At 55.7% G+C, this 19,034-nt stretch overlaps 1 protein-coding gene across 4 annotated transcripts; it reads right to left on the reverse strand.

Moving 5' to 3' along the window:
- Window positions 1–2: 2 nt before the first annotated feature.
- Window positions 3–18,134, reverse strand: Tns2 (tensin 2). 4 transcript variants are annotated; one of them, XM_021184090.3, is made up of 29 exons: window positions 18,051–18,134; window positions 12,029–12,137; window positions 11,057–11,094; window positions 10,156–10,194; window positions 9,816–9,854; window positions 9,607–9,656; window positions 9,259–9,430; window positions 8,911–8,961; window positions 8,505–8,627; window positions 8,354–8,418; window positions 7,475–7,558; window positions 6,980–7,092; window positions 6,840–6,900; window positions 6,638–6,713; window positions 5,799–5,928; window positions 5,655–5,720; window positions 5,423–5,536; window positions 4,114–5,325; window positions 3,831–3,978; window positions 3,173–3,738; window positions 2,980–3,069; window positions 2,570–2,695; window positions 2,284–2,376; window positions 2,070–2,147; window positions 1,868–1,945; window positions 1,279–1,447; window positions 770–838; window positions 637–666; window positions 3–545 (listed from the first exon to the last, which is right to left on the reverse strand). In XM_021184090.3, the coding sequence occupies exons 1-29, from the start codon at window positions 18,126–18,128 to the stop codon at window positions 407–409; spliced, it is 4,206 nt and encodes a 1,401-aa protein (XP_021039749.2). In that variant the 5' UTR covers window positions 18,129–18,134; the 3' UTR covers window positions 3–406. The 4 variants fall into 4 exon arrangements, with proteins under 4 accessions (XP_021039749.2, XP_029325575.1, XP_029325576.1 ...); XM_029469715.2 differs by lacking the exon at window positions 18,051–18,134 and adding an exon at window positions 16,121–16,269; XM_029469716.2 differs by lacking the exon at window positions 18,051–18,134 and adding an exon at window positions 14,399–14,479.
- Window positions 18,135–19,034: the final 900 nt, after the last annotated feature.

Here is a 19,034-nt window from a genome sequence, read left to right on the forward strand (position 1 = left end):
CATAAGTTTATAGAAATTCTTTATTATTACACAAAAATAGACTCTCTTTTTCCCTCTGTTTATGTGACCCCACTCTGGTCTCTGTGTAGAGGGAAGGCAGGAAGCTTTCAAGCTTCTCCCATCCCTCCATGATGGGCCCTGGAGCTGGGTGGAGTTGGCAGGGTCAGTCCCCTCCAGGGCTCCACTACTGATGCCGCCTCACCCCCCTCACACCTGTCTCTGCCATCTGCTCACATGCCAGGTCACCTTAGGGGCACACTCACTCAGCTTAGCAGGCAAGGGCAGGAAAGAGCAGTGGCCCAGATGCTGCCACTCCCTCTTTCACAGGGGCCAGGCCAGGGTAGTGAGCGCTGTGGATGCTGGGAGGGTGCAGTGTGGGTGTGCACTCGGAGCTTGTGGCTTTCCTTCATTTTCTCTGGCCCAGTAGAACTTTGGTGATGAAGGTGACGATGGCACTTGCCGGTTGGTCCGGGTCAAGCTCCGCAAAGAGGTGACACACATTTTCCCAGGGACTTCCTGGCTTCTTGGCCACGAAACCAAAGATCCTGCAGGGACAAAGCCAGGGACAGGAGGACCGTGTAAGCCACACGGGGCGGCTTGTGCCGAGCCAGGGCTGAGCTCAGCAGGGAGACTTACTTGGAGGTGGTCCCATCTGGGTTGGTCCATCTGTAAAGAGAGAGGACGTGAAAGAGTGTGGCTCAAGGCACAGCTCCTGAATGCCCAGGCAGCTGAGGCTGGACCTCAGCAAAGCGCTCTGAGGAAGGCTCACCTGCGGTCCTGGGGGTCAGTGCTAGAGAAGGTGATGCTGTTCACTGGGTAATGGCGGCGAAAGAAGAGCCTGTGAGGAGAAAGGGGGGAAGGAAAGTCACACTCAGAAATCCAAGTCTCTGGGCTGGGGAGGGAGCTCAGAGCTTACAGTGCTCACCATCCGCACAAGCAGGAGGACAAGCTTGAGTCCCAGAACCCGTGTAAATGTTGGGTATGAGCGGCCCACCTGCAATTCCAGTCTCAGAAAGCAGAGACAACTGCAGGAGCAAGGCTAGCAAGACTAGCTGTATCTATGAGTTCTGGGTTTGACTGAGAGACTCTACCTCAATAAGGTGAACAAGCAACCCAGAAGGTTTTTAATTATCAAACTGGAGCCTACACACATAAATGCAAATATGTATGTACTCATACCACACACATACACATGAAAAAAAGAGGAAAAACAAAAAACCAAGAGGTCCCCATGGTCATTGCTTGAGACTCAAGAGACGGGGTCTGAGCCGGGCTTACTTTCTCTGGTTGTCTGTCAGGGTGATGCCTTGAGCTGAGACCTTGAAATGGACAATGGCTGGCACTGGCACTGGGCTGCAGCTCAGAGCTGCAGAGCTGGCCCTGGCCACAGCCTGAGGGCCAGTCAATGACTCTGTCTCCACCGAGGTCAGGTAGAGCACACTGCAGGCTAAAGAGACAGGAGGTAGGTTGATGAGCTACATAGCTTTGCCAGGACCCGGATCTCTCACCCATTCGCTGTGTATCCCACCATCTTGTGTACTTCCCTGACCAGTGCTGCCCAAATGCACTGGAATCACACACTGACAAGTTAGAAAGACAACTCCCAGACTCCAAGGAAGCCACAGCCAGCAACAGTGGGGGAAAGACTGAGGAGACACATTTTGAGTTCCCGCCTCTGCTGTGGCTGTGATTCCTGTGTTATAAACCCTGAGAACTTGACCTGTAAATACAGGGCTTCTCTGCCTTTGCAGGTTAAATATACCTTCTGGGTCTGCCACCCACAGCCCTTGCAGTGCCCCTCCCTGTATCTGGAGTCTACAGTATCCTCCTAACTACCAGGGAGAGGAAGGAAGAACGAAGGCTCTACCTGCTCCTTGACGCAGGAGGTCTGCTGCTGTGCTCATGTTGGTAGGCACTGGGGCCTCTGGGGTTTCTTCTAGAGGATCTGAGGAGATGAAGGCCACCAAGGGACGTCAGAAGGGAGGGGCTCTCCTAGCCTCTCTAAGGTAGGGTGGAGGTAACAGGACCTCTATTTAGGTGTAGGGGTAGCTAGGAGAGAGATCACTCACCTTTGCTAGGAATTCTCAGACAGCAGGGCAGGGAGATGGGAGAGATGGAGTGCTGGGAGACCAGGGCAGACAGGCTTCCTATGAGGGATTGGGGGGAAGTGACTATCTTAGGGGCCATAGTCAGGGTTTTCTCTTCCATTCTCCCGAGGCCTCTCCTTTTAACCTTCCCCCTGCCTCCTGCCATGTAGAACCCTCCCAGACTCTTGCTTCTCACCAAAATAGGGCTCAGTGGGACAACCCTTGATCTTCACGCCTTTGGGCCCAGTCTCGATGAGGAAATGGCGGACCAGCTGTTCTGAGGGGTCCCCTGAGAGGAGCGAGGGGTGAAAATAAAGCTTTATGGCATTCCAGGAACTCAGTTTCTCCCCACAGAACTCTTCTCCCAAGCAGCAGTAGGCTTGCCTCAACCCTCCCCTACATGGAGACATCCTGTGCACCACCTCACTACCTACGAATTCTCCCCTCTCCCCATCTGCACCTTCAGCTTGAGAGCTCTATACCTTTCCAGGGCTGCGCACTGGGTGGAGGTGTAGCCACCTTGAGGGCTAGCCCATAGGCTCCTTGGAATGAATGGCTGTCTCTGATCAGGAAGGCTCCAGGATCTTTGTCTTTCAGCAGGGCAATGGCTGCAGGGCAGAAGTTTAGAGATGGTTGTCAGCCCCACACAGTCCCACTAGCAGGTTCCCAAGTCTCTCACTCGTGACAGCTGTGAGGGTGGGGGGAGTCTGGGGCTTTGGGTCATAGACTTGGGACAACATTTAGTCTGAGGCCAAAACTTAGAATCTCTATTTTGCTCAGCCAAGAGCAGAGACAGAGGGAACCAAAGGCCCTTCCAGGATAATGGACTTACAGCCAAGACAGGCCTGGGAGGTGGACTGGGACAGGCACATGGCATTTTCTGGCCTCTTACCTTGGTCTCGGGAAAGATGTGGCTTGTACCAGAACTTTGATGTATCCTGGACAAACTTGACATTGCTTTGGTTCTCTTGTAAAGGGTGTTCTAGAAGAGGGAGGGACTGAGTTCAGACTCCAGGGCTCGCCATGGTCTCTATCTGGAAGGTGAGGTTCTTTAAGGGACACACAATCCTCCTAGACCCTTATACCTGGGGGTTGGGTGACATCTGGGAGAGGAGAGGCAAAGGTGACGTGTTGATTGGTGCTTCTGGCTGGTGGTGACGGCTGTTGTCCAGACCCGGGCAGGTGTCGTTTTTCAGGAAGTGGAGGCTGAATGGGACCATTGGCATCATAGGAGGTAGCCAGGGGGAAGGCAGGGGTGGGTGAGCTCTGGGGTGGTTCTGGGCTGCCCACAAGCCAGGGCATCTGGGTAGGCACAGGAGTAAGAGGGGAGCCATCTGGGCTATCTGAAGTACCCCGAGGGCCCTGCCACGGGGCATGGCGGAGTCCAGGCAGGGTGGTTGGCACAGGGCTCCGAGGACTAGCACTGTTGGTGTGGCCTCCTGGGCTCCTTTCCTGAGGCCAGCCATTGGGTGAGCCGGGTGCAGAGGTCTGAGAGAAGGGGCTAGGGTCCAGTGGCTCAGGCCTGCTGCTTGTCAACAGCTCAGGAGTCTTTTCAGCAACTCCCTGTACAACAGAGGGTAAGGCCTCGCCAGGACTCAGTCTCTGAGTGGGTGCCAAGGAGGGAGACCTGGTGGTGTCTTGCCGTCGGTTGCTGCAAGGAAAAGTAGGTGAAAAGACAGCTCCATCTTGGGGCTGCAGACACACCCATACAACATGCCCAAGTAGCCTTGGCCCTCTGTGTACCTTTCCTTGCCCTGAACTGGGCTGCTGGTGTGTAAGGGTGTGGAGGGACCAGACAGCTCTGAAGAAGCACCGCACTGAGGATCTCGGGGAGACCGAGGTAGCGTGCTGTGTCCACTGGAGCCATCCCTCCAGGATGGTTCAGGTGACTCTGAGACGGGAGGGAAGAGCTCTGGGAAACAGGAGCCTGCTTTTCTGCCTGGCTCAGCTCCTTCCCACCCACAGCCTCCCCAGTAGCATTCAGAACCCTCCTTTACCCTGGACATTCCCACTTGAGGGTCCTCACCTGTAGAAGCCAAGGGTCCTGTTGAGGCCAGGTGCCCAGAAAGTGGGTACTTGTCTCCCCCATCCTCTGCAGGAATCTCATAACCCAGCTTCCTGGGCTGCAGGTAGGGTGGACTCCCCGGGGACACAGATCCAGCCCGTGGTGAGTGGGCGCCAGGGCTGGGGTACCCTCGGCCTTCACTTGGAGATCCGCAACTGTGAGGTGCCCGGCCATATGCTGGGCAGTAGCTGGGAACCGCTCCTCCATAGCCATAGGTTACCAGGGCAGGGTACCCTGAATGCCCATACCTGCCTTCAGAGCACACGGCATAGGAGCAGCCCTCATGCCCTTCCTCACCCACCTTGGGTGGCTTCAGGCAGCCATAGTCAGGCATTGGGGCATGATGATGCCCACAGGCAGGCACCAGCAGAGGCAATGGGTGTCCAGGCCTCACTGGGTGCAGGAGAGGCTTGCCTACCTCGCTGGACCACCCCTCTGCAGCCTCCCTCTCTAGTCGCAGTCCATACAGGGCTGCGGTGGGCAGTGCCAGCTTCTCTTCACAGGCAGGGCATGAGCATAAAGCAGGCACCCCAGGGTCCTCCAGGATTACCACCTCCCGGTAGCCTGCTGGACGGTAGCCAAAGTCCCCATTGGCTGGTTTCCCCAGCTCGGGTGCATAGGGGTACGGCCCTTCTGACAGTGACCTGCAGAGGCGTCTCTTCTCCACAGAGGCTTCTGCGTAGCCCTGGGGGTGTCCCTCATAGCCCCCATAGGGTGGTCGTCGTCTCTCTAGGGTTCCCTCAGGCCTGTAGTAGCTCCCATTAGGGACCCCACAAGGCTCCCGGAAGCCCTGACGGCAGGAGCACCGGCGACTGAGTCCAGGCCTGTGGCCTGAATACATCCCAAGGTGCAGGCCTCCACCCACAGAGGGCTGCTCTTCATCATCTAGGATGGCAGTCTCTCGCCCAGCACCACGGCCTGCACTGGCCACTCCACAACCTCCCAGCAGACGATCCAGCTCCTGTCTTTCAGCAGCAGTTGGGGGCGGCCGGCCTGGGGATTCTGCTGTGTGTTCTGTGGTTAGCGTGGATGAGTGGCCGGAGTCACTGCTGACAGAGAGCATCGGGGGTGGGGGAAGCTCTGGAGAAGGTGCTGGTGGTGTCTGGCGGGGGACCCGCTGCACCTGGGCATAAGGACTGCCATCCAGGGGGCCCCTTGTGTGGGCCAAGGCGCCTGAGCAGAGAAGAATTTGTGAGTGGGGACAATGCTGACTCAGCGTGCCTCTCCCCACAAGCCGCACAGCTCCTGCCTGCCCCACCACCCCACACACCATCCATGCTATCCTCATGGTGCTGATTGAAGTTTTCATAGGAGTCCCAGCGTACAGCAGGCTCTGTTGTGTTGTAATCCACGGAGACAGAGGGATCGTTCCGTGGGGTGTTGCCTGTGGAAGGCCACCGGGGCACTGAGTAGGGGACTGCCCTCCCCCCACCCACAAGCCTTCAACACCCTGCCCCTCCAGCTCCCACGCCTTCAACATTCTTACCAGCTCCCACTCTTACCTTTGACCTTCTCAGGGCTGGAGGAGAAAACAAACTCCACTGAGGCTTGGAAAGGGAACCGCTCGTCTGTGGAGGTGGTGGAGGTGAGGAGCCACGCCCCACTGGCTTCCCCTTCCCTACCCATTTCACTGGCCTCTGACTTACCAGCCCAGGCCTCATCTAGTTGGTCCTTTGGGAAGGTGAGCCGTGGTCCATGGATGGTGCATGTGTGGAACTGAACTCGGAACACGAGGGTCCGGTCTGTCCCCTGGCCACCCTTGTGGTAGCAGGTTACCTGAGGGAGGGCAGGAGGCTGGGGTCAGGCCATCACATCCATTTTGCCTTGCCTATACCTTTGCTCCAAGGGCCACCTGGGTCACTGCTTCTGTCATGCCCCAACCTCAACATGAACTCTCTTGGGATAGTACGGCTGGGGTTCCCTTTTGGCCCTCCAATAGTTTATATGTGCTTGGCCCATGGAGTGGCACTATTTGAAGGTATGGCCTTGTTGAAGTAGGTGTGTCACTGTGGGCATGGGTTTTAAGACCCTACTCCTAGCTTCCTGGAAGGGAGTCTTCTACTAGCAGCCTTCAGATGCTCCCACCTTGATGATAACGGACTGAACCTCTGAACCTGTAAGCCAGCCCCAATTAAATGCCCTTTTGCCTTGGGGGCTGGAGAGATGCATCAGCGGTTAAGGGCACTGACTGTTCTTCCGAAGGTCCTGAGTTCAAATTCCAGCAACCACATGATGGCTTACAACCATCCATAATGACATCTGACGCCCTCTACTGGTGTGTCTGAAGACAGCTACAGTGTACTTACATATAAATAATAAATACATCTTAAAAAAAAAAAGAGTTGCCTTGGTTATGGCGGCTGTTCACAGCCGTAAAACCCTAAGACACACACCATGTCAGCTGACTCTCTGGCTAGAAGCCCCCCACCCCGTTGCAGTCTGCATCCTCAGGATTCCCCTCAGTGTTACAACCCCCGCCCCTCACCATGACGTCGCCTTTGAGGAGAAGGGCTGGCTCCAGGCTGATACAAAGCTGCTGAGGCCCTGGACCTGCGATTCGGCTGTGGGTAGAGAGAAAGGTAGGATAGTCAGAGGCATCCAGGGAGGGCACAGAGGTAGCTAGACATAGTCAGCCTTTCTGGCTGGGCAAGCAGGCAGATGTCAGGGTCTGGGAGCAGGGCACTCACTAGACTCCAGATGTGTAGACCAGCTGCATAGACTGGTAGATCTTGAGGAAGGGCTGGAATCCTGGAGGGGTGGAAGAGGCCATGAGAGGTGTGGGGTAGGAGGTGGCTATCCCCACGGAATACATCCCGGGGTGACTCACCTGTGTTGGGCTCAAAGGCTGGCAGCACAGGAACGAACACATAGTGCAGGAAGAGTGGGCTGCTGTTCATTCTGATGGAGCCAGACAGCAGCCCGCTGAAGTAGCTGACATAGCTGGCGGGGGAAGTGCCAAGAAAGCATCAGCGTCTTCCTCTAGAGGGCGCCTCACACCAACTCAGCAGCTCTTGGGAGAACTAGACTGCTCTTTTAATCTTAAGCTTCAAGGGGGCAAGCCCTGCTCATACTGTGGAGTCTTTCTTACAAGCCTCTGCTTTATTCTCTTCACAGACCTTATCGCCAGCCAGAACAATCTAGTCTGTTTACGCATGGCTTCTTGCCTTCTACTCTACTAGCATATAAATGCCAGGAGAACCTGATCTTGTTTGTTCTGATTTCCCAGAATCCAGCACAGGGCCTGGCTCTGCTCCCATGCACTGTGGGATTCAGGTGTGCTGCCTGAGCAGGAGAGTCAGCCCTTCCCCACTGGGGTGCTCACCGGCGCTGGGAGGGCTGCAGTTCCGTGGCCACCTTGTCCTCACAGAATTTCCTCATGGTGAGGGTTGCCAGCGCCTGGTCTGCCCTGGGGAGAGCAGGGCAGGTCGGGGGTTAGGAACCAGCCCCATTCTGGCCTTCTATACCTAAACCCCAGGGAAGGAGGAATCCTGAGATCCTCTCTGTACAGAGGAACTCTCAGTGGTGGTGAGGAGAGCCAGAGGCCCTATAGCATAGTCAGTTTCCCGGTTGTTGGGCCTAGGGCAACTGTCCCCTGAACCTGGCTTTCCTCGCTTGTCAAAGGGGGCAGTTAGACAACCTGATGGATTGAACTGTGTCCCTCCCCCGGAGAAATGTACCTCAAATGTGACCATATTTAGAAATAGGGTCTTTGCAGATGTGGTTAGATAGGTTAAGATGAGATCATACAGGAGCAAGGTGGGTCCTTAATTAGGGTGATTGGTCCTTAGAAGAGGAGAGACAGAAACAGACGCACAAAGAGAACACCATGTGATGACGGAGGCAGAGGTTGGAGGGATGCCGCTGCCAGCCAAGAACTGCCAAGAACTGTCAGGCACCACCAGAAGCTGGAAAGAGGCAAGGAAGGAGTCTGCCTAGAGTCCCAGAGACAGCGTGGCCCCACTGACACTTGACTTTGGACTTTCAACACTTTAGAACCGTAAGACAACTGAGTTATATCATTTTAAGCCAATCTATGATGGCACTTTGCTGACAGCCCTAAGAAACTAGCCCAGCTCCTCTGTTGTGGAGTGCTGGGCCCACTAGTGGAGAGAGGTGGTACCGCACCAAGTTTATAGTCTGACTAGAGAAAAGCTCAGACAGGGGACAGATGAGGAAAGGCCACTGAGGCAGGGCAACTCACCCTGCAGAGATCTTGCTGTAGTGCATATAAGCAGAGACGATGACCCCAAGCTTGCCTTTGCTCCCCTACGGGATAAAGAGACAGAGCTGGGGAACCTGCGACTTTCAGGCTGAGGTTGCCCTAGCTCTGTGACCCCAAGGTCCCAGCTCACCTTGCAGTACAACACAACCACGTGCTGAGGGTCGGCACTGAGCCACGTCTCCATGGCTTTGCAGATGGAACACAACTTGTCCAGAGGTGGGGCATGTAGTTCAGGCCAACCAAAGTCTTGCACCTGGGGAAGTAAAAGGGTACAACTCTGCATGTGTGTGTGTGTGTGTGTGACAGGAACATGGATATGGATACAATACAGGGACCTGGCGGCAAGGTGAGCACTTAGTGGTAGTCCACAATAGCTTGGAAAATTCCCGCCATACTGTGGGCTGATATCCCCTGCACCATGTTTTTAGGTATCTTAAGTGGTATGAGAAAGGTGGATGTCAATTGCTACTACCAGTAACGAGCCTTTTTACAAGGTTGGCTCAACATAAAGGGCAGACAGACCATTTCCCTCCTACCTTGGGGTTCAGGCGGGTGAGGTCATGCCGTTTCTCTGAAAGGTTGAAGAGCTGAAATAAAGGGCAGAGTTAGATGAGGGTGACTTCAGACACAGGTGCTGGAGGTGGACCCTCAGTGAGCATCTTGCTCTAAAATAGTTCGATTGCGATCCGCTGGAGCGGAATCCTCTGCAAGCTACGTCCCTGGCTCAGCTCCGGCCCCGCCCCTCCCCGCCTGGCCCCGCCCCGCCATGCTAGCACCGCCCCCTTGCCAGCCCCATTTCAGGTATCGACAGCGAAACAATAGCTTTGCCCCATTTTGATCTCCCAGCCCTCTCATTGGTTGCATCTGGTCCACCCGCTCCTCACCAGGTACTTGTCTCTGTGCTTGGATTGAAGCACATGGGCTAGCTCGCGCAAGTGGCCTCGGTGTCGCTGCTCGTCCGGTCGTGCAGGAAAAGCTGCGGCCAAGATCCGCTCCGTTACATAGGTGAGGTCCAAGTCCCAGCGACGCTCCATGAGCGGATCCAGGCTGAAGCTCCTGGGAGAGGCCACAAAGCTGATTTAGGGAACAGAGAAACGTGGCACCCCAGAGGGCTAGTATGATGGTAAGGACCCTGGGGAGCTCTGGGCGACCTGTTAGATCCTTAGGGTGGATGGTCCCGAGGGGGAGCACTGTCTTGGGGTGACGTGGGATCGCCGGGCATCCTCACTCACCTGGGTAGAGTACTGCGTTGCTTTGAGTGGTTCAGAGACTTGGTGGACCCCTGGTGGATTAGAAACCGTATGTCGACATCACTTCGGATGCATCGCTTCTAGGCTTCCCGGTCAAAAGTTCTACAAACCGTGGTCTTCTGGAAATATAGGTCCCTACTCCAAGAGCTACCCACACGCCCCTCCCCGCTCAGGCTCCTAGCATCCCTTACCAGGTGTTCTATGCGCCGGACCGGAGCTGTGCTTCTCCGCTAGAGGGAGGAGGTGGGGGAGGAAATGGGAGTGGTTAGGGCAGGGGCAAGGACCAGTCTGGACCTGGTGGGGCGGGGTGGGAGCGCATGTCAGTGTCCACTCCCTGGGGCCAGGACTCTAGCCCCCAACAAGCTCTAGAAGACAGTAACCACGAAGGGCTCTGACAGTCATCTGTTGAGGACAACTGACCACAGCACTCATTTCTACATAACCTCCTGGAGACCCGCTCTGAGTCCACCAGACCCCGGGGATACTAGTCAGGTTCAGTGCCTTCCCTGCCCCATCCTAGAACACACTCACCAGCTCCGCAGGGGGCAAGGCCTGACAGGATGAAGTCACCTGGAAAGAGGTGGGAGTTAAAGGCTGTGCTGGTGAAATGGGGTGCCAGGCCTCAGCAGGAAGGTGCAGGGGCTGTCACCTGATGAACAACCTCCAGCTGAGGTTCCTCTATTTAAGGGAGCCTTGCTTCTGCCTCTCGGTCTCGCACCCCTCGGGCCCCCTGCTTGTTGCTCTTGGCTCTCAGCCCCCTGCCCACACAGACCCCCATTCATCCAGCGGCAGGACAGGAGTTATATATAGAGCCAGCCAGCCAGGCAATGGCCAGGGGTGGACACTAGCCTCTTTCACCGTTGAGACCCCACCCATGGGCACGTAGCTCCCCGAAGCTAGCTTGAGGCCCTGGGACTACCCCCTGCACTGATGGAGGACCAGGAACGTTCCTCAGAGATGCGGGGCTGCCTTAGGTTCTCAGTGGACAGCGGGTACAACCTACAGGGTATTATACCTGAACAGTCTTGGCTTTCACTACCCAGGACGAGACCAATGCAGGCATCCTGAGGACCCTTTCCTCAGAGGGAAGGCACGGCCCATCAGGGTGCCTGGTCTCTGAAATCTTGCTCTCTCACTATCCACCCCGCCCTTCCTCCCCCCCACCCCCCGCACCCTCCCATCCTCTCGCCAGCTGCAGCCTGGGCACAGCACCAAGACAAACGCTGTCTCACTGTCCACCCTCCTGGGCCAACCCTCCAGGGGTGGAGTAGGGTGGTTCTTAAAGAGCCCAACACAACACCCCTGCCACCCAGGAAGGGGTGTCCAGGAGTGAGTGACAGGGTGACATGGTGGCCCATGCCAGTGTGGCTGAAGATGCCTGTTTGGGCAGGGAAAGACGCCATCCCCCCATTAGATAGAACCACATACTCACCTTTGCTTCACATTTTCTGTGTGTGGCCACCTTGCAGACTAGAGAGACAAAGGGGAGGGTAGAGGTTAGCAGAGGCTTACGGGAACAGTCAAAGTAACTGTCTTCCAGCCCTCCAGGCCTTAGAAGCCAGCTCTGGGACCCTGGTACACTAGGTTATTAGGAGTTGAAGAACAGAGCTGGTTATCAGCAGGTTCTGCTCTGGAGTCAGGGAAGTGGGCCGGGGGTTGGGGTCTAGGATGAATAGAGGTGAGGAGGGGAAAGAGGAAGAGGAGGAAGAAGAACAATAAGAGGAAGAAGAAGAGGAGGAAGAAGAGGAACAGGAAGATGAGGAGGAAGAGAAAGAGGAGGAAGAGGAGGAGGAAAAGGAAAAAGGAGGAAAAAGAGGAGCAGGAAGAAGAGGAAAAAGAGGAAAAGGAAGAGGAAGAAGAAAAAGAGGAGGAGGAAGAAGAAGAAAAAGAGGAAAAGGAAGAGGAAGAAGAAAAAGAGGAGGAGGAGGAAGAAGAAAAAGAGGAGGAGGAGGAAGAAGAGGAAAAAGAGGAAAAGGAAGAGGAAGAAGAAAAAGAGGAGGAGGAGGAAGAAGAAAAAGAGGAGGAGGAGGAAGAAGAGGAAAAAGAGGAGAAGGAAGAGGAAGAAGAGGAAAAGGAGGAGGAAAAGGAAAAAGGAGGAAAAAGAAGAGGAGGAGGAAGAAGAGGAAAAGAAGGAGGAAAAGGAAAAAGGAGGAAAAAGAAGAGGAGGAAGAAGAAGAAAAAGAGGAGGAAGAAGAAGAAGAGGAGGAGGAGCAAGAGGAAGGGAAGACCCTAGTCACAGGTAAGAATGGGAAGGTGGTAGAGTCACAAATCTCCTGGGCTGTGGCAAGGTGGGTGTCAAGAGGAGTGAGGGCATTTGTTTCTGAATTTGCCTGTCTCTAGAGCCTGAGCCACACAGCACAGAAGTGCTGACTGGAGGGCTCAGGTACCGAGAGCACCACCTCACCTCGGCAGGAGACGCCGGTCCCATCGATGGTCACCTTACACACTGCACACACTGGAGTTTTCTTCCGGAAAACCTTCTCCCGGAAGCTGTGTGGTTCTGCTTTCCTAGGCTGCGGGTGGGATGACAGACAAATAGGGGTATGTGTTCCTAGTGGGCCCATCTCCAAGGCTGGGCAGGGACCTTTCCTTAGAGCGACGCTGCTTCCCTCTCTTCCAGCCAAAAGTCTGTGAACTCTAAGGCACACTTGGCCACAGCTGTTTCAGGGTAGTCATGAGGCCTGTCCTCTACAGGGCTTGGAATGTGACCCCTTGCGTCACCTTGGCTGGGTCAACTCCTCCCTAAGGGTTCACTCAGGACTTCTCACGTGGCGGAGCTATGTGATGTCCTTGTCACCCCCCCCACTTCCAATATGAGGGCTTTCTGAATCTTGGCAGAGTGGGGGGTCTGACTCTCCTCCCATCTTGCCCTCCCCACATGAGGCTTGTATACTGTGAGCTGACGGCCAGGACACACAAGCATTATCACATAAAACCCAGACTGACTGCAGCCAGTTCTGAGCCTCTGGCTCTCAGTGTCCCCAAGCTCCAGGCAGCTAATATGACCCCCTCCCCCATGGTCAGAACAACATGTTTACTCTCTGTGCACTGAGGCGGCAGGCAGCAATTGTCTAAGACTCTCGGAAGGAGGAACGGCAGTGGGGGCACACAGGCAGCTGCCTCGCTGCCTCTGTATGTTATGACAGGGGTGGCCAGGTTCTCCGGATGCCCCCCCCCCCACCCAGAGGTAGTGAGGTCAGTGGCTGGCTGGGCTGCCACCAGTTGTCCAGGTCCCCCTTAGTCCCTACTCACTGCAAGTTTTCACTGCGATTCTGACCCCTCCCACCCCAGTTCATCCCTCCTATCCAGAGTCCGTGGACAATCTCCCTCACGCCACCGCTCCTCTGCACATTCTTTACCGCTGTGTGTTCAAGCTCCCACTGTCCCCTCCTCTCCCTGGATCTGCCCACCGTAGTGTGAAGAGGACAATAACATGGGAGCAGCTTTGGTCCCTTAACGGTTCTAGACCTCCTCCAGACTGGGGGCAAGACCCACCAGGATACTTGGACGCACTTGTGGATGATGACGTCGTGTGCAGATGACGTCAATAGAAGGCACCCTCCCTTCCCTCATTGCCTTCTTCCCATACCTTTTCCCTCAAGCTTCCCCGGAGGTCAGGGCTTGAGCTCTTAGCTGAGCCCTCGGGGCCTATTCAGGCTCAAGCCAGGAAATACACAGATGAGTCAAAACAGACACTAGAATCACACTGCTACCCTAACCTAGCCACCTCAGGAGGTCAGGCGAAAGAAAGGAGGGGGATGCTGAGCCAGCCTGGAGAAGAGGCTGAAACTAGGAAGAGGGTCTGGTCTGGCCTGAATCCTGGCCCTCCCACCTTGTCCGCACCTCCACCCCGCCCCACCTTTGCCCAGCTGGTGGGCACTCCTACCCTGCTGGTGGCCCGGCTGCTGTCCCTCCTCCCCAAGGCTCTGAGCAACCTTTCCACAGGGCCGCTGGACTTCATGGTGTCTGGCTGGCTGGGCTCTTGGCTGCAGGGCCTGAACAATGCTGGGGCCTGGCCTGGGGCTTCCTGGAAGCAGCCTGCCTAGGCAGCCGCTTCCCTTGGGTGGAGGGGAGGCTGTCTGGCTGGTGTGTGGAGAAGCCTGGCCCTGGAAGTGGAGGGAAGTGCAGGCGGGAAGGGGGCAGGTCGCTGCTCCAGGAAGTGGGGTGGGGGAGGATGTGGGGGAGGCCAGGAGATCAGATTCCCAGGATCTACCCTGCTGGGAGTGTCAGCTTAAGATCTCTGGCTCTCCCCATCTCTGGAGCTGCCTCCCCCCCAGTGGGCCACTGTGTGCAGGGGGTCTGCAGTCCTGAGATCCAGCCCTGGAATCAGCCAGTGGCACAGGGTGGGAATTCAGGTCTCAGGGCAGGGCTCAAGGGCCAGTGGAGAACACTGTGTCCCCGTCCAGTCTCTAGCCTGAACCCTCACGCTCCCTTGGGACTTCCTGTGGGAAGGGAGTGTTGCTGGGAACCAGTACCCCTGACAGCCCAGCACTCCACATCCTCAGGGTGAAAGAAAGTTAGGGATGAGGGCTAACTTCCCTGTCAGACGGGAGAAGGATCTTGTAGTACCCTCCTCAACGCCAAGTTCCAGCCGGAAGGGCTAAGGGCTTACAGGAGTGGTCCATCTTGCTGTAACCCAAAGCACTGGAGGTTCCTCCTGAACACTCCAACTGCTCCTCTCCAGATACAACCCACAGTTCCTGGCTTAGCTCCCAGATCCTGCACCTGAGGTTCTACTGCCGACCCCACCCGCCCACCAGAATCTGAGCACTACCTTCATGGCTCTTCGGGCCTGTCTCTCCTTCCTCTGCGGCTGTCACTGGACCCAAGGACTGGACAGGAGGCCCCCTCCCAACACATACTCCACCCTCTCTAGGGCCTCCTGCTTCCCTCCTGGGAATAGGGCCAACTTCCTGTCCCAGGAGTCAAGGGAAGGAGGTGTATGGGGCCCTTGGAAAGGATGGAACAACCTTCCTACAACAAGGGTCAACAGCCTGGGGGTTCCCAGCCCAAGCTCTTGACAGCAGCCTTTGGAATGCTGTAGCTAGCTGTCATTTGAAAGAATGTACACCGTGTCACCCTCATTTGCATGGTATTTACTGAATGTCCTAGTGCAACTCCTCCAGTTCTGGCATCTCTTGTAGGGTCCCACAGGAGTCTCCCCTTTCTGTCTCACACGCCCATCTGACAGATGAAGGGCGGCTCTAATCCTCCCCAGGGATCCTTCAGAAGACCTGAAAAGTCTGAGGCCTTTTCCTGCTGCATGCCTGTTCTCTAGGAAGCCCATCATTGCCAGTGTACCCTGGCTAGAAGGCCCTGTGAGTGGCAAGGGGTGGGGCGCCGTGCTGTAACTGGAGAGGGCCCCTGGCTCTGCAATCCCCACCTGAGTTCTGGCTGTGTCCCAGGACATTCCAGGCCGATGGCCAGGTGGGCAACCAGGGCTGTCCTGATTCAGCACCCAGCCCTGCTGGGGGTGATGGATCACTGCAGCGCCTGTCTCCCCTGATCAATTTTTTCCCCTCTGCTCCTATGGTACATGGGCCTCCATCTGCAACCTCTGGTGGTACTGAAAGTCTTTTCCTCTGGAACAGGTTCCCAAACAGCCTCTGCCCTCACTGAACTTACACTGCCCACCTAGATCTAGAAAGTAAGTGTCCAGTTGACTCCACTTGTCCCCACCGCAGGGAGTGGGGAGTATTTCTGAAGGTAGCTGAGGGCAAACAGTGCCTGAGGAATGGCAGCATTACCAGATCCTCACCTCCCACCTCCTGCCTGGAATATTCCAGAGCTCTTTTGATTCTCCCCAGCCGGGCCCCCTCTCACTCTGAAGCCTTGGGTTTGTTTGGAGAAACCCCTCCACCCACCCACACACCCCTCCTTCCTGGAAATAGCTGTGGTTGGATGAGAGGCCCGGAGCCGGAGCCGGGCCACAGAGGAGTGAGGCCCAGGAAAGGAGGGAGGGGAAGGGAGGTAGGATTCAAGGGTGTGTCTAGAGGGACCTAGGGGGTATCTAGGTAGGGCAGAAGTAGAAAAGGGTTAAAAGGAGAAAATCAGCTTCATCTGTGTCTGCATTCTGCATCAGTGTCTCAGAGAAAACAGAGAGGAAAAAGTTTGCATGCACTCTGCCAGGCCAGGGCCGCAACATTGATGCCAGCTGCCGCGGGCATCTTGTGTTCAAAGTGCGCTTGTGGCTGGAGCTAGAGAGGTACGCAGAGAGTGGCCTGAGCCAACAGTAGTGCACAGTGGGACGCAGGAAGGCGTGGCGGCCTGAGCTAGGACCACAGCCGCGCCCCGCCCCCTGGTCACCTCTAGTATCTTCTTCAACCTTCCCCTAGCTCACCGAGACCCGGAGAGGAGGGCACGGGCGGCGCCCAATGCTCCCGGACCCCCAGTGGCTCCGCGCCCCCTGGTGCCCGCCCCTGGCTCGGTCCGCGCGCTGTGACGCAGAGGGCCGATGCTCGCCTGCGCTCCCGTCCGGCGTGGCGCGGCCACTCACCTGTGGGGGGCGCCCGGAGGGCCGGGGGCGCGGCGAACCGGGGCAGCAGCAGGGGGCGCCCCCGGACCAGCCCATCCCGCCTAGCCACGCCGCGATACGCGGAGGCGGCGGTAGCGGCCGCGGGACGGGCGCTCAGCTGGCTCCCTCCCGCCGCGCCCTGCGCCGGCTGCCTCCTCCCGCCCTCCGGCTCCCTCCTTCTTCCCGGGCTCCAATCGCCACCTTCCACCCGCTCCCCGCCCGCGCCGCCTCCTTTCTCCCTCTTCTCCTCCCACTGTCCTCCGTGCGCGCCGAGGCAGGCTCCGGCTGAGACTCGCAGACGGAGCGGCAGCCAGAGCTCGAGTGGGATCGCACGTGGGAAGACAGCCCCGGGGAAGCCTCAGACCGAGAGTCTGCAGAGGGCCATAGATGCCTGAGGAGAGAGTCTGCAGAGGGCCATAGATGCCTGAGGAGAGGCCAGAGGGACAGGGCAGGGAGAAACGTGTGAGCCGCATAGACTCCTAAAGGAAGGTGGATGCAGAGGCCTCTATATTCATCCAAGTCCGAACTAGGCCTGGCATGGTTGGAGCACCAGATTTAGACACCTAAAGTTGCTGGTGTCCCAGGTCTTAATGCTTCCTGGAGCTTTCTGTCACTTCTCCCAAATGACTCAGCTGAGAGCCCACAGCAGATTCAAGATTCCTGACACTCAACTGCTTAAGTCATCGCACCGGTGTTCTTAGGTCTTCTCAGTGGACATTCTTTTGATGGTGTAACCTCATTCCATTCTTTTAAAATCTGATATTGGATAGGAACGTCTGGAATTAAGCTAGGGACCATGGTGTTAGTTTGTGAGTTATGCCACTTGGAGAAGTTGAGAGTAGGGATGTGGTCCTAGAGTCTTAGAACCTGTTGTAATTCCCTGTTCCTAGCATTCCTTAGCAGATCCTAAGCTGTTCTGTCTGCTGTTACCCACCCCGCTGGAATTTCCATGATGGAAATTGATGGAGCCATGTATCTCAATGCTGAGAAGTGGGAAGTGCCGAGAGTTCAGTGCCAGGGTAGGTGCTCAAAGCAGCACTGTCTGCTCAAGCCCTCAGGGCCTGCCTGCCTGTCCCATCTCTCAGCAGAGTTCTGTGCTCATCCTTCATCCTGTTCTGGCAAAGGCTAGGCTTGGCCGGTCTGGTTCTGATTAATGAAGAATGGAGCACCTGATTTCAATCTGGCAGCCAGGAAGCGGATAGGAAGCATGGCTGGTGGATCTTACTGTCCAGTGGGCACTTTTATAGCAGCCAGCTATAGATCAGGGGAGATCAGGGGACTAGAGGAAGAGCTGGAGAGACGCTAGGGAGGGAATGGCTCCACTGGCCGTGAAGTGAGAGTTGGAGGGAGAGGCAGGGATTGTAGGAGGCTCATGGGAAAGGGCAAGGTTGTGCTGTGTATTTTGGCAAGATTAGATTATGTAATTAGCATGGTATATGAAAATGTTTGTTTAATGCCTGCAGCTAGCTCTTTTAACACCCCAGCCCTTCCCAGCATATCCTGGGCTTTGGCTGGGTGCTAGGATATAACCTCTGGATATAACGAGTGAGCTAGATTGATTGGATCGCAAAGGTAGATGGGACTGTAACTTCACATCAGGCTGGTATCCTCCCTTGCCTAAGCAGTCATTAGGACGAACTTGAAAGGTTCCTAGGAATTGGGGGTGGGGTGGGGGGAGAGTCACCAGATGTGTAGCCGGATCCTCAGCTCAGGTTTGATCACTGCTCTTCAGGTACTGATTGAAGGAAGGGAAATCTAAAGCAGGAAGCTTGTTGGTGATAGGGTAAAAGTGGGTGCTGGGAGCCAGGCACTGATTGCCAGCTCAGCAGCAGGGAAAGGGGAGAGGGAGAAAACCAGGTGCTATGGATAAAGGTGGACACCTACTGCCTTCCCTCCACAAGGATGTTCTTACCTTGACTATGCAGAAAGAAGTCCATCTCGGTTCTGAAGGAAGAACTCCCTCTTCCACAGCCTGAGATCTCATGCCCATAACTGATGCACTTAATTTCTTGAGGTGGATCTTGAGAGTCTGGGGCTCTCCCGGCTGGAAGAGCACTGGGCTCTAGGAACCAGGAGGAGCAGTGTGGGGTAAGGGGCAGCACTAACTTCAGAGGCAGACCTCTTGGCAGAGGACGGAGCAAGCATTGTCCAACCAGGAGGTTGCTGCTGCAGCTGGGCGGGAACAGACTTTGTTTAGTGGGGGCGGGAAAGCAAGTCCCCTTCACTTGTAGCCCCGGGGGTTAATGGTTGCTGAGAAACGTAGCTTATTTGTCAATTGTTGCTTCCCAGAAGCAGATGTGGAGCTCAGCCACTTCCTTAGAGTCCATGCTTGGAGCTAGTGAGGCACTTGAGGTGACACTTAACACTTCACTGCCTTGGATTCCAGAGCACGGTGCCTGGTTCTGTTAGGAGAAACTAGTCTGTCGCCTGGAGTGTACCCAGCCCAGAACCAAGTCTGTCACATGAACAGGACTGTTGGCATTCTGTCAGCTGAGATGGGCAGTGAGGACAAGTCTTGTCTTTACACATAGGAGGCTTACAGTTAAGCAGTTGTGGTCATGAGATATATATACATACATACACACACACACATACACATATATATAGCTAGGCAGACTTACTTTTTTAGAGGATCCTCCTGGAACAGACACGACCATCTTTCTCTTCTTTGTGTCTTTGTTTCCCCTTTCCCAGATGTTGGCTGCTCCCAGCCCATGATCATTGGTCTCCTGGGACTAGTTTCTGGAGCAAAGCCTGGGAAACCTTTCACACTGAAAAGCTCCCAATGCATAGCCATTCATGGATCCCAGACCAGCTCTGCCAGTTTTGGCTTTGTTAGGAAATAGAAAAGCAATGGCCAGGCAATGGAGTCAGTTCCAGGACAGCCAGGGATGCA

Source organism: Mus caroli, unplaced genomic scaffold, assembly GCF_978045245.1.
Source record: "Mus caroli unplaced genomic scaffold, Mus_caroli_1 scaffold_16, whole genome shotgun sequence".
Classification (NCBI taxonomy): Eukaryota; Metazoa; Chordata; class Mammalia; order Rodentia; family Muridae; genus Mus; species Mus caroli.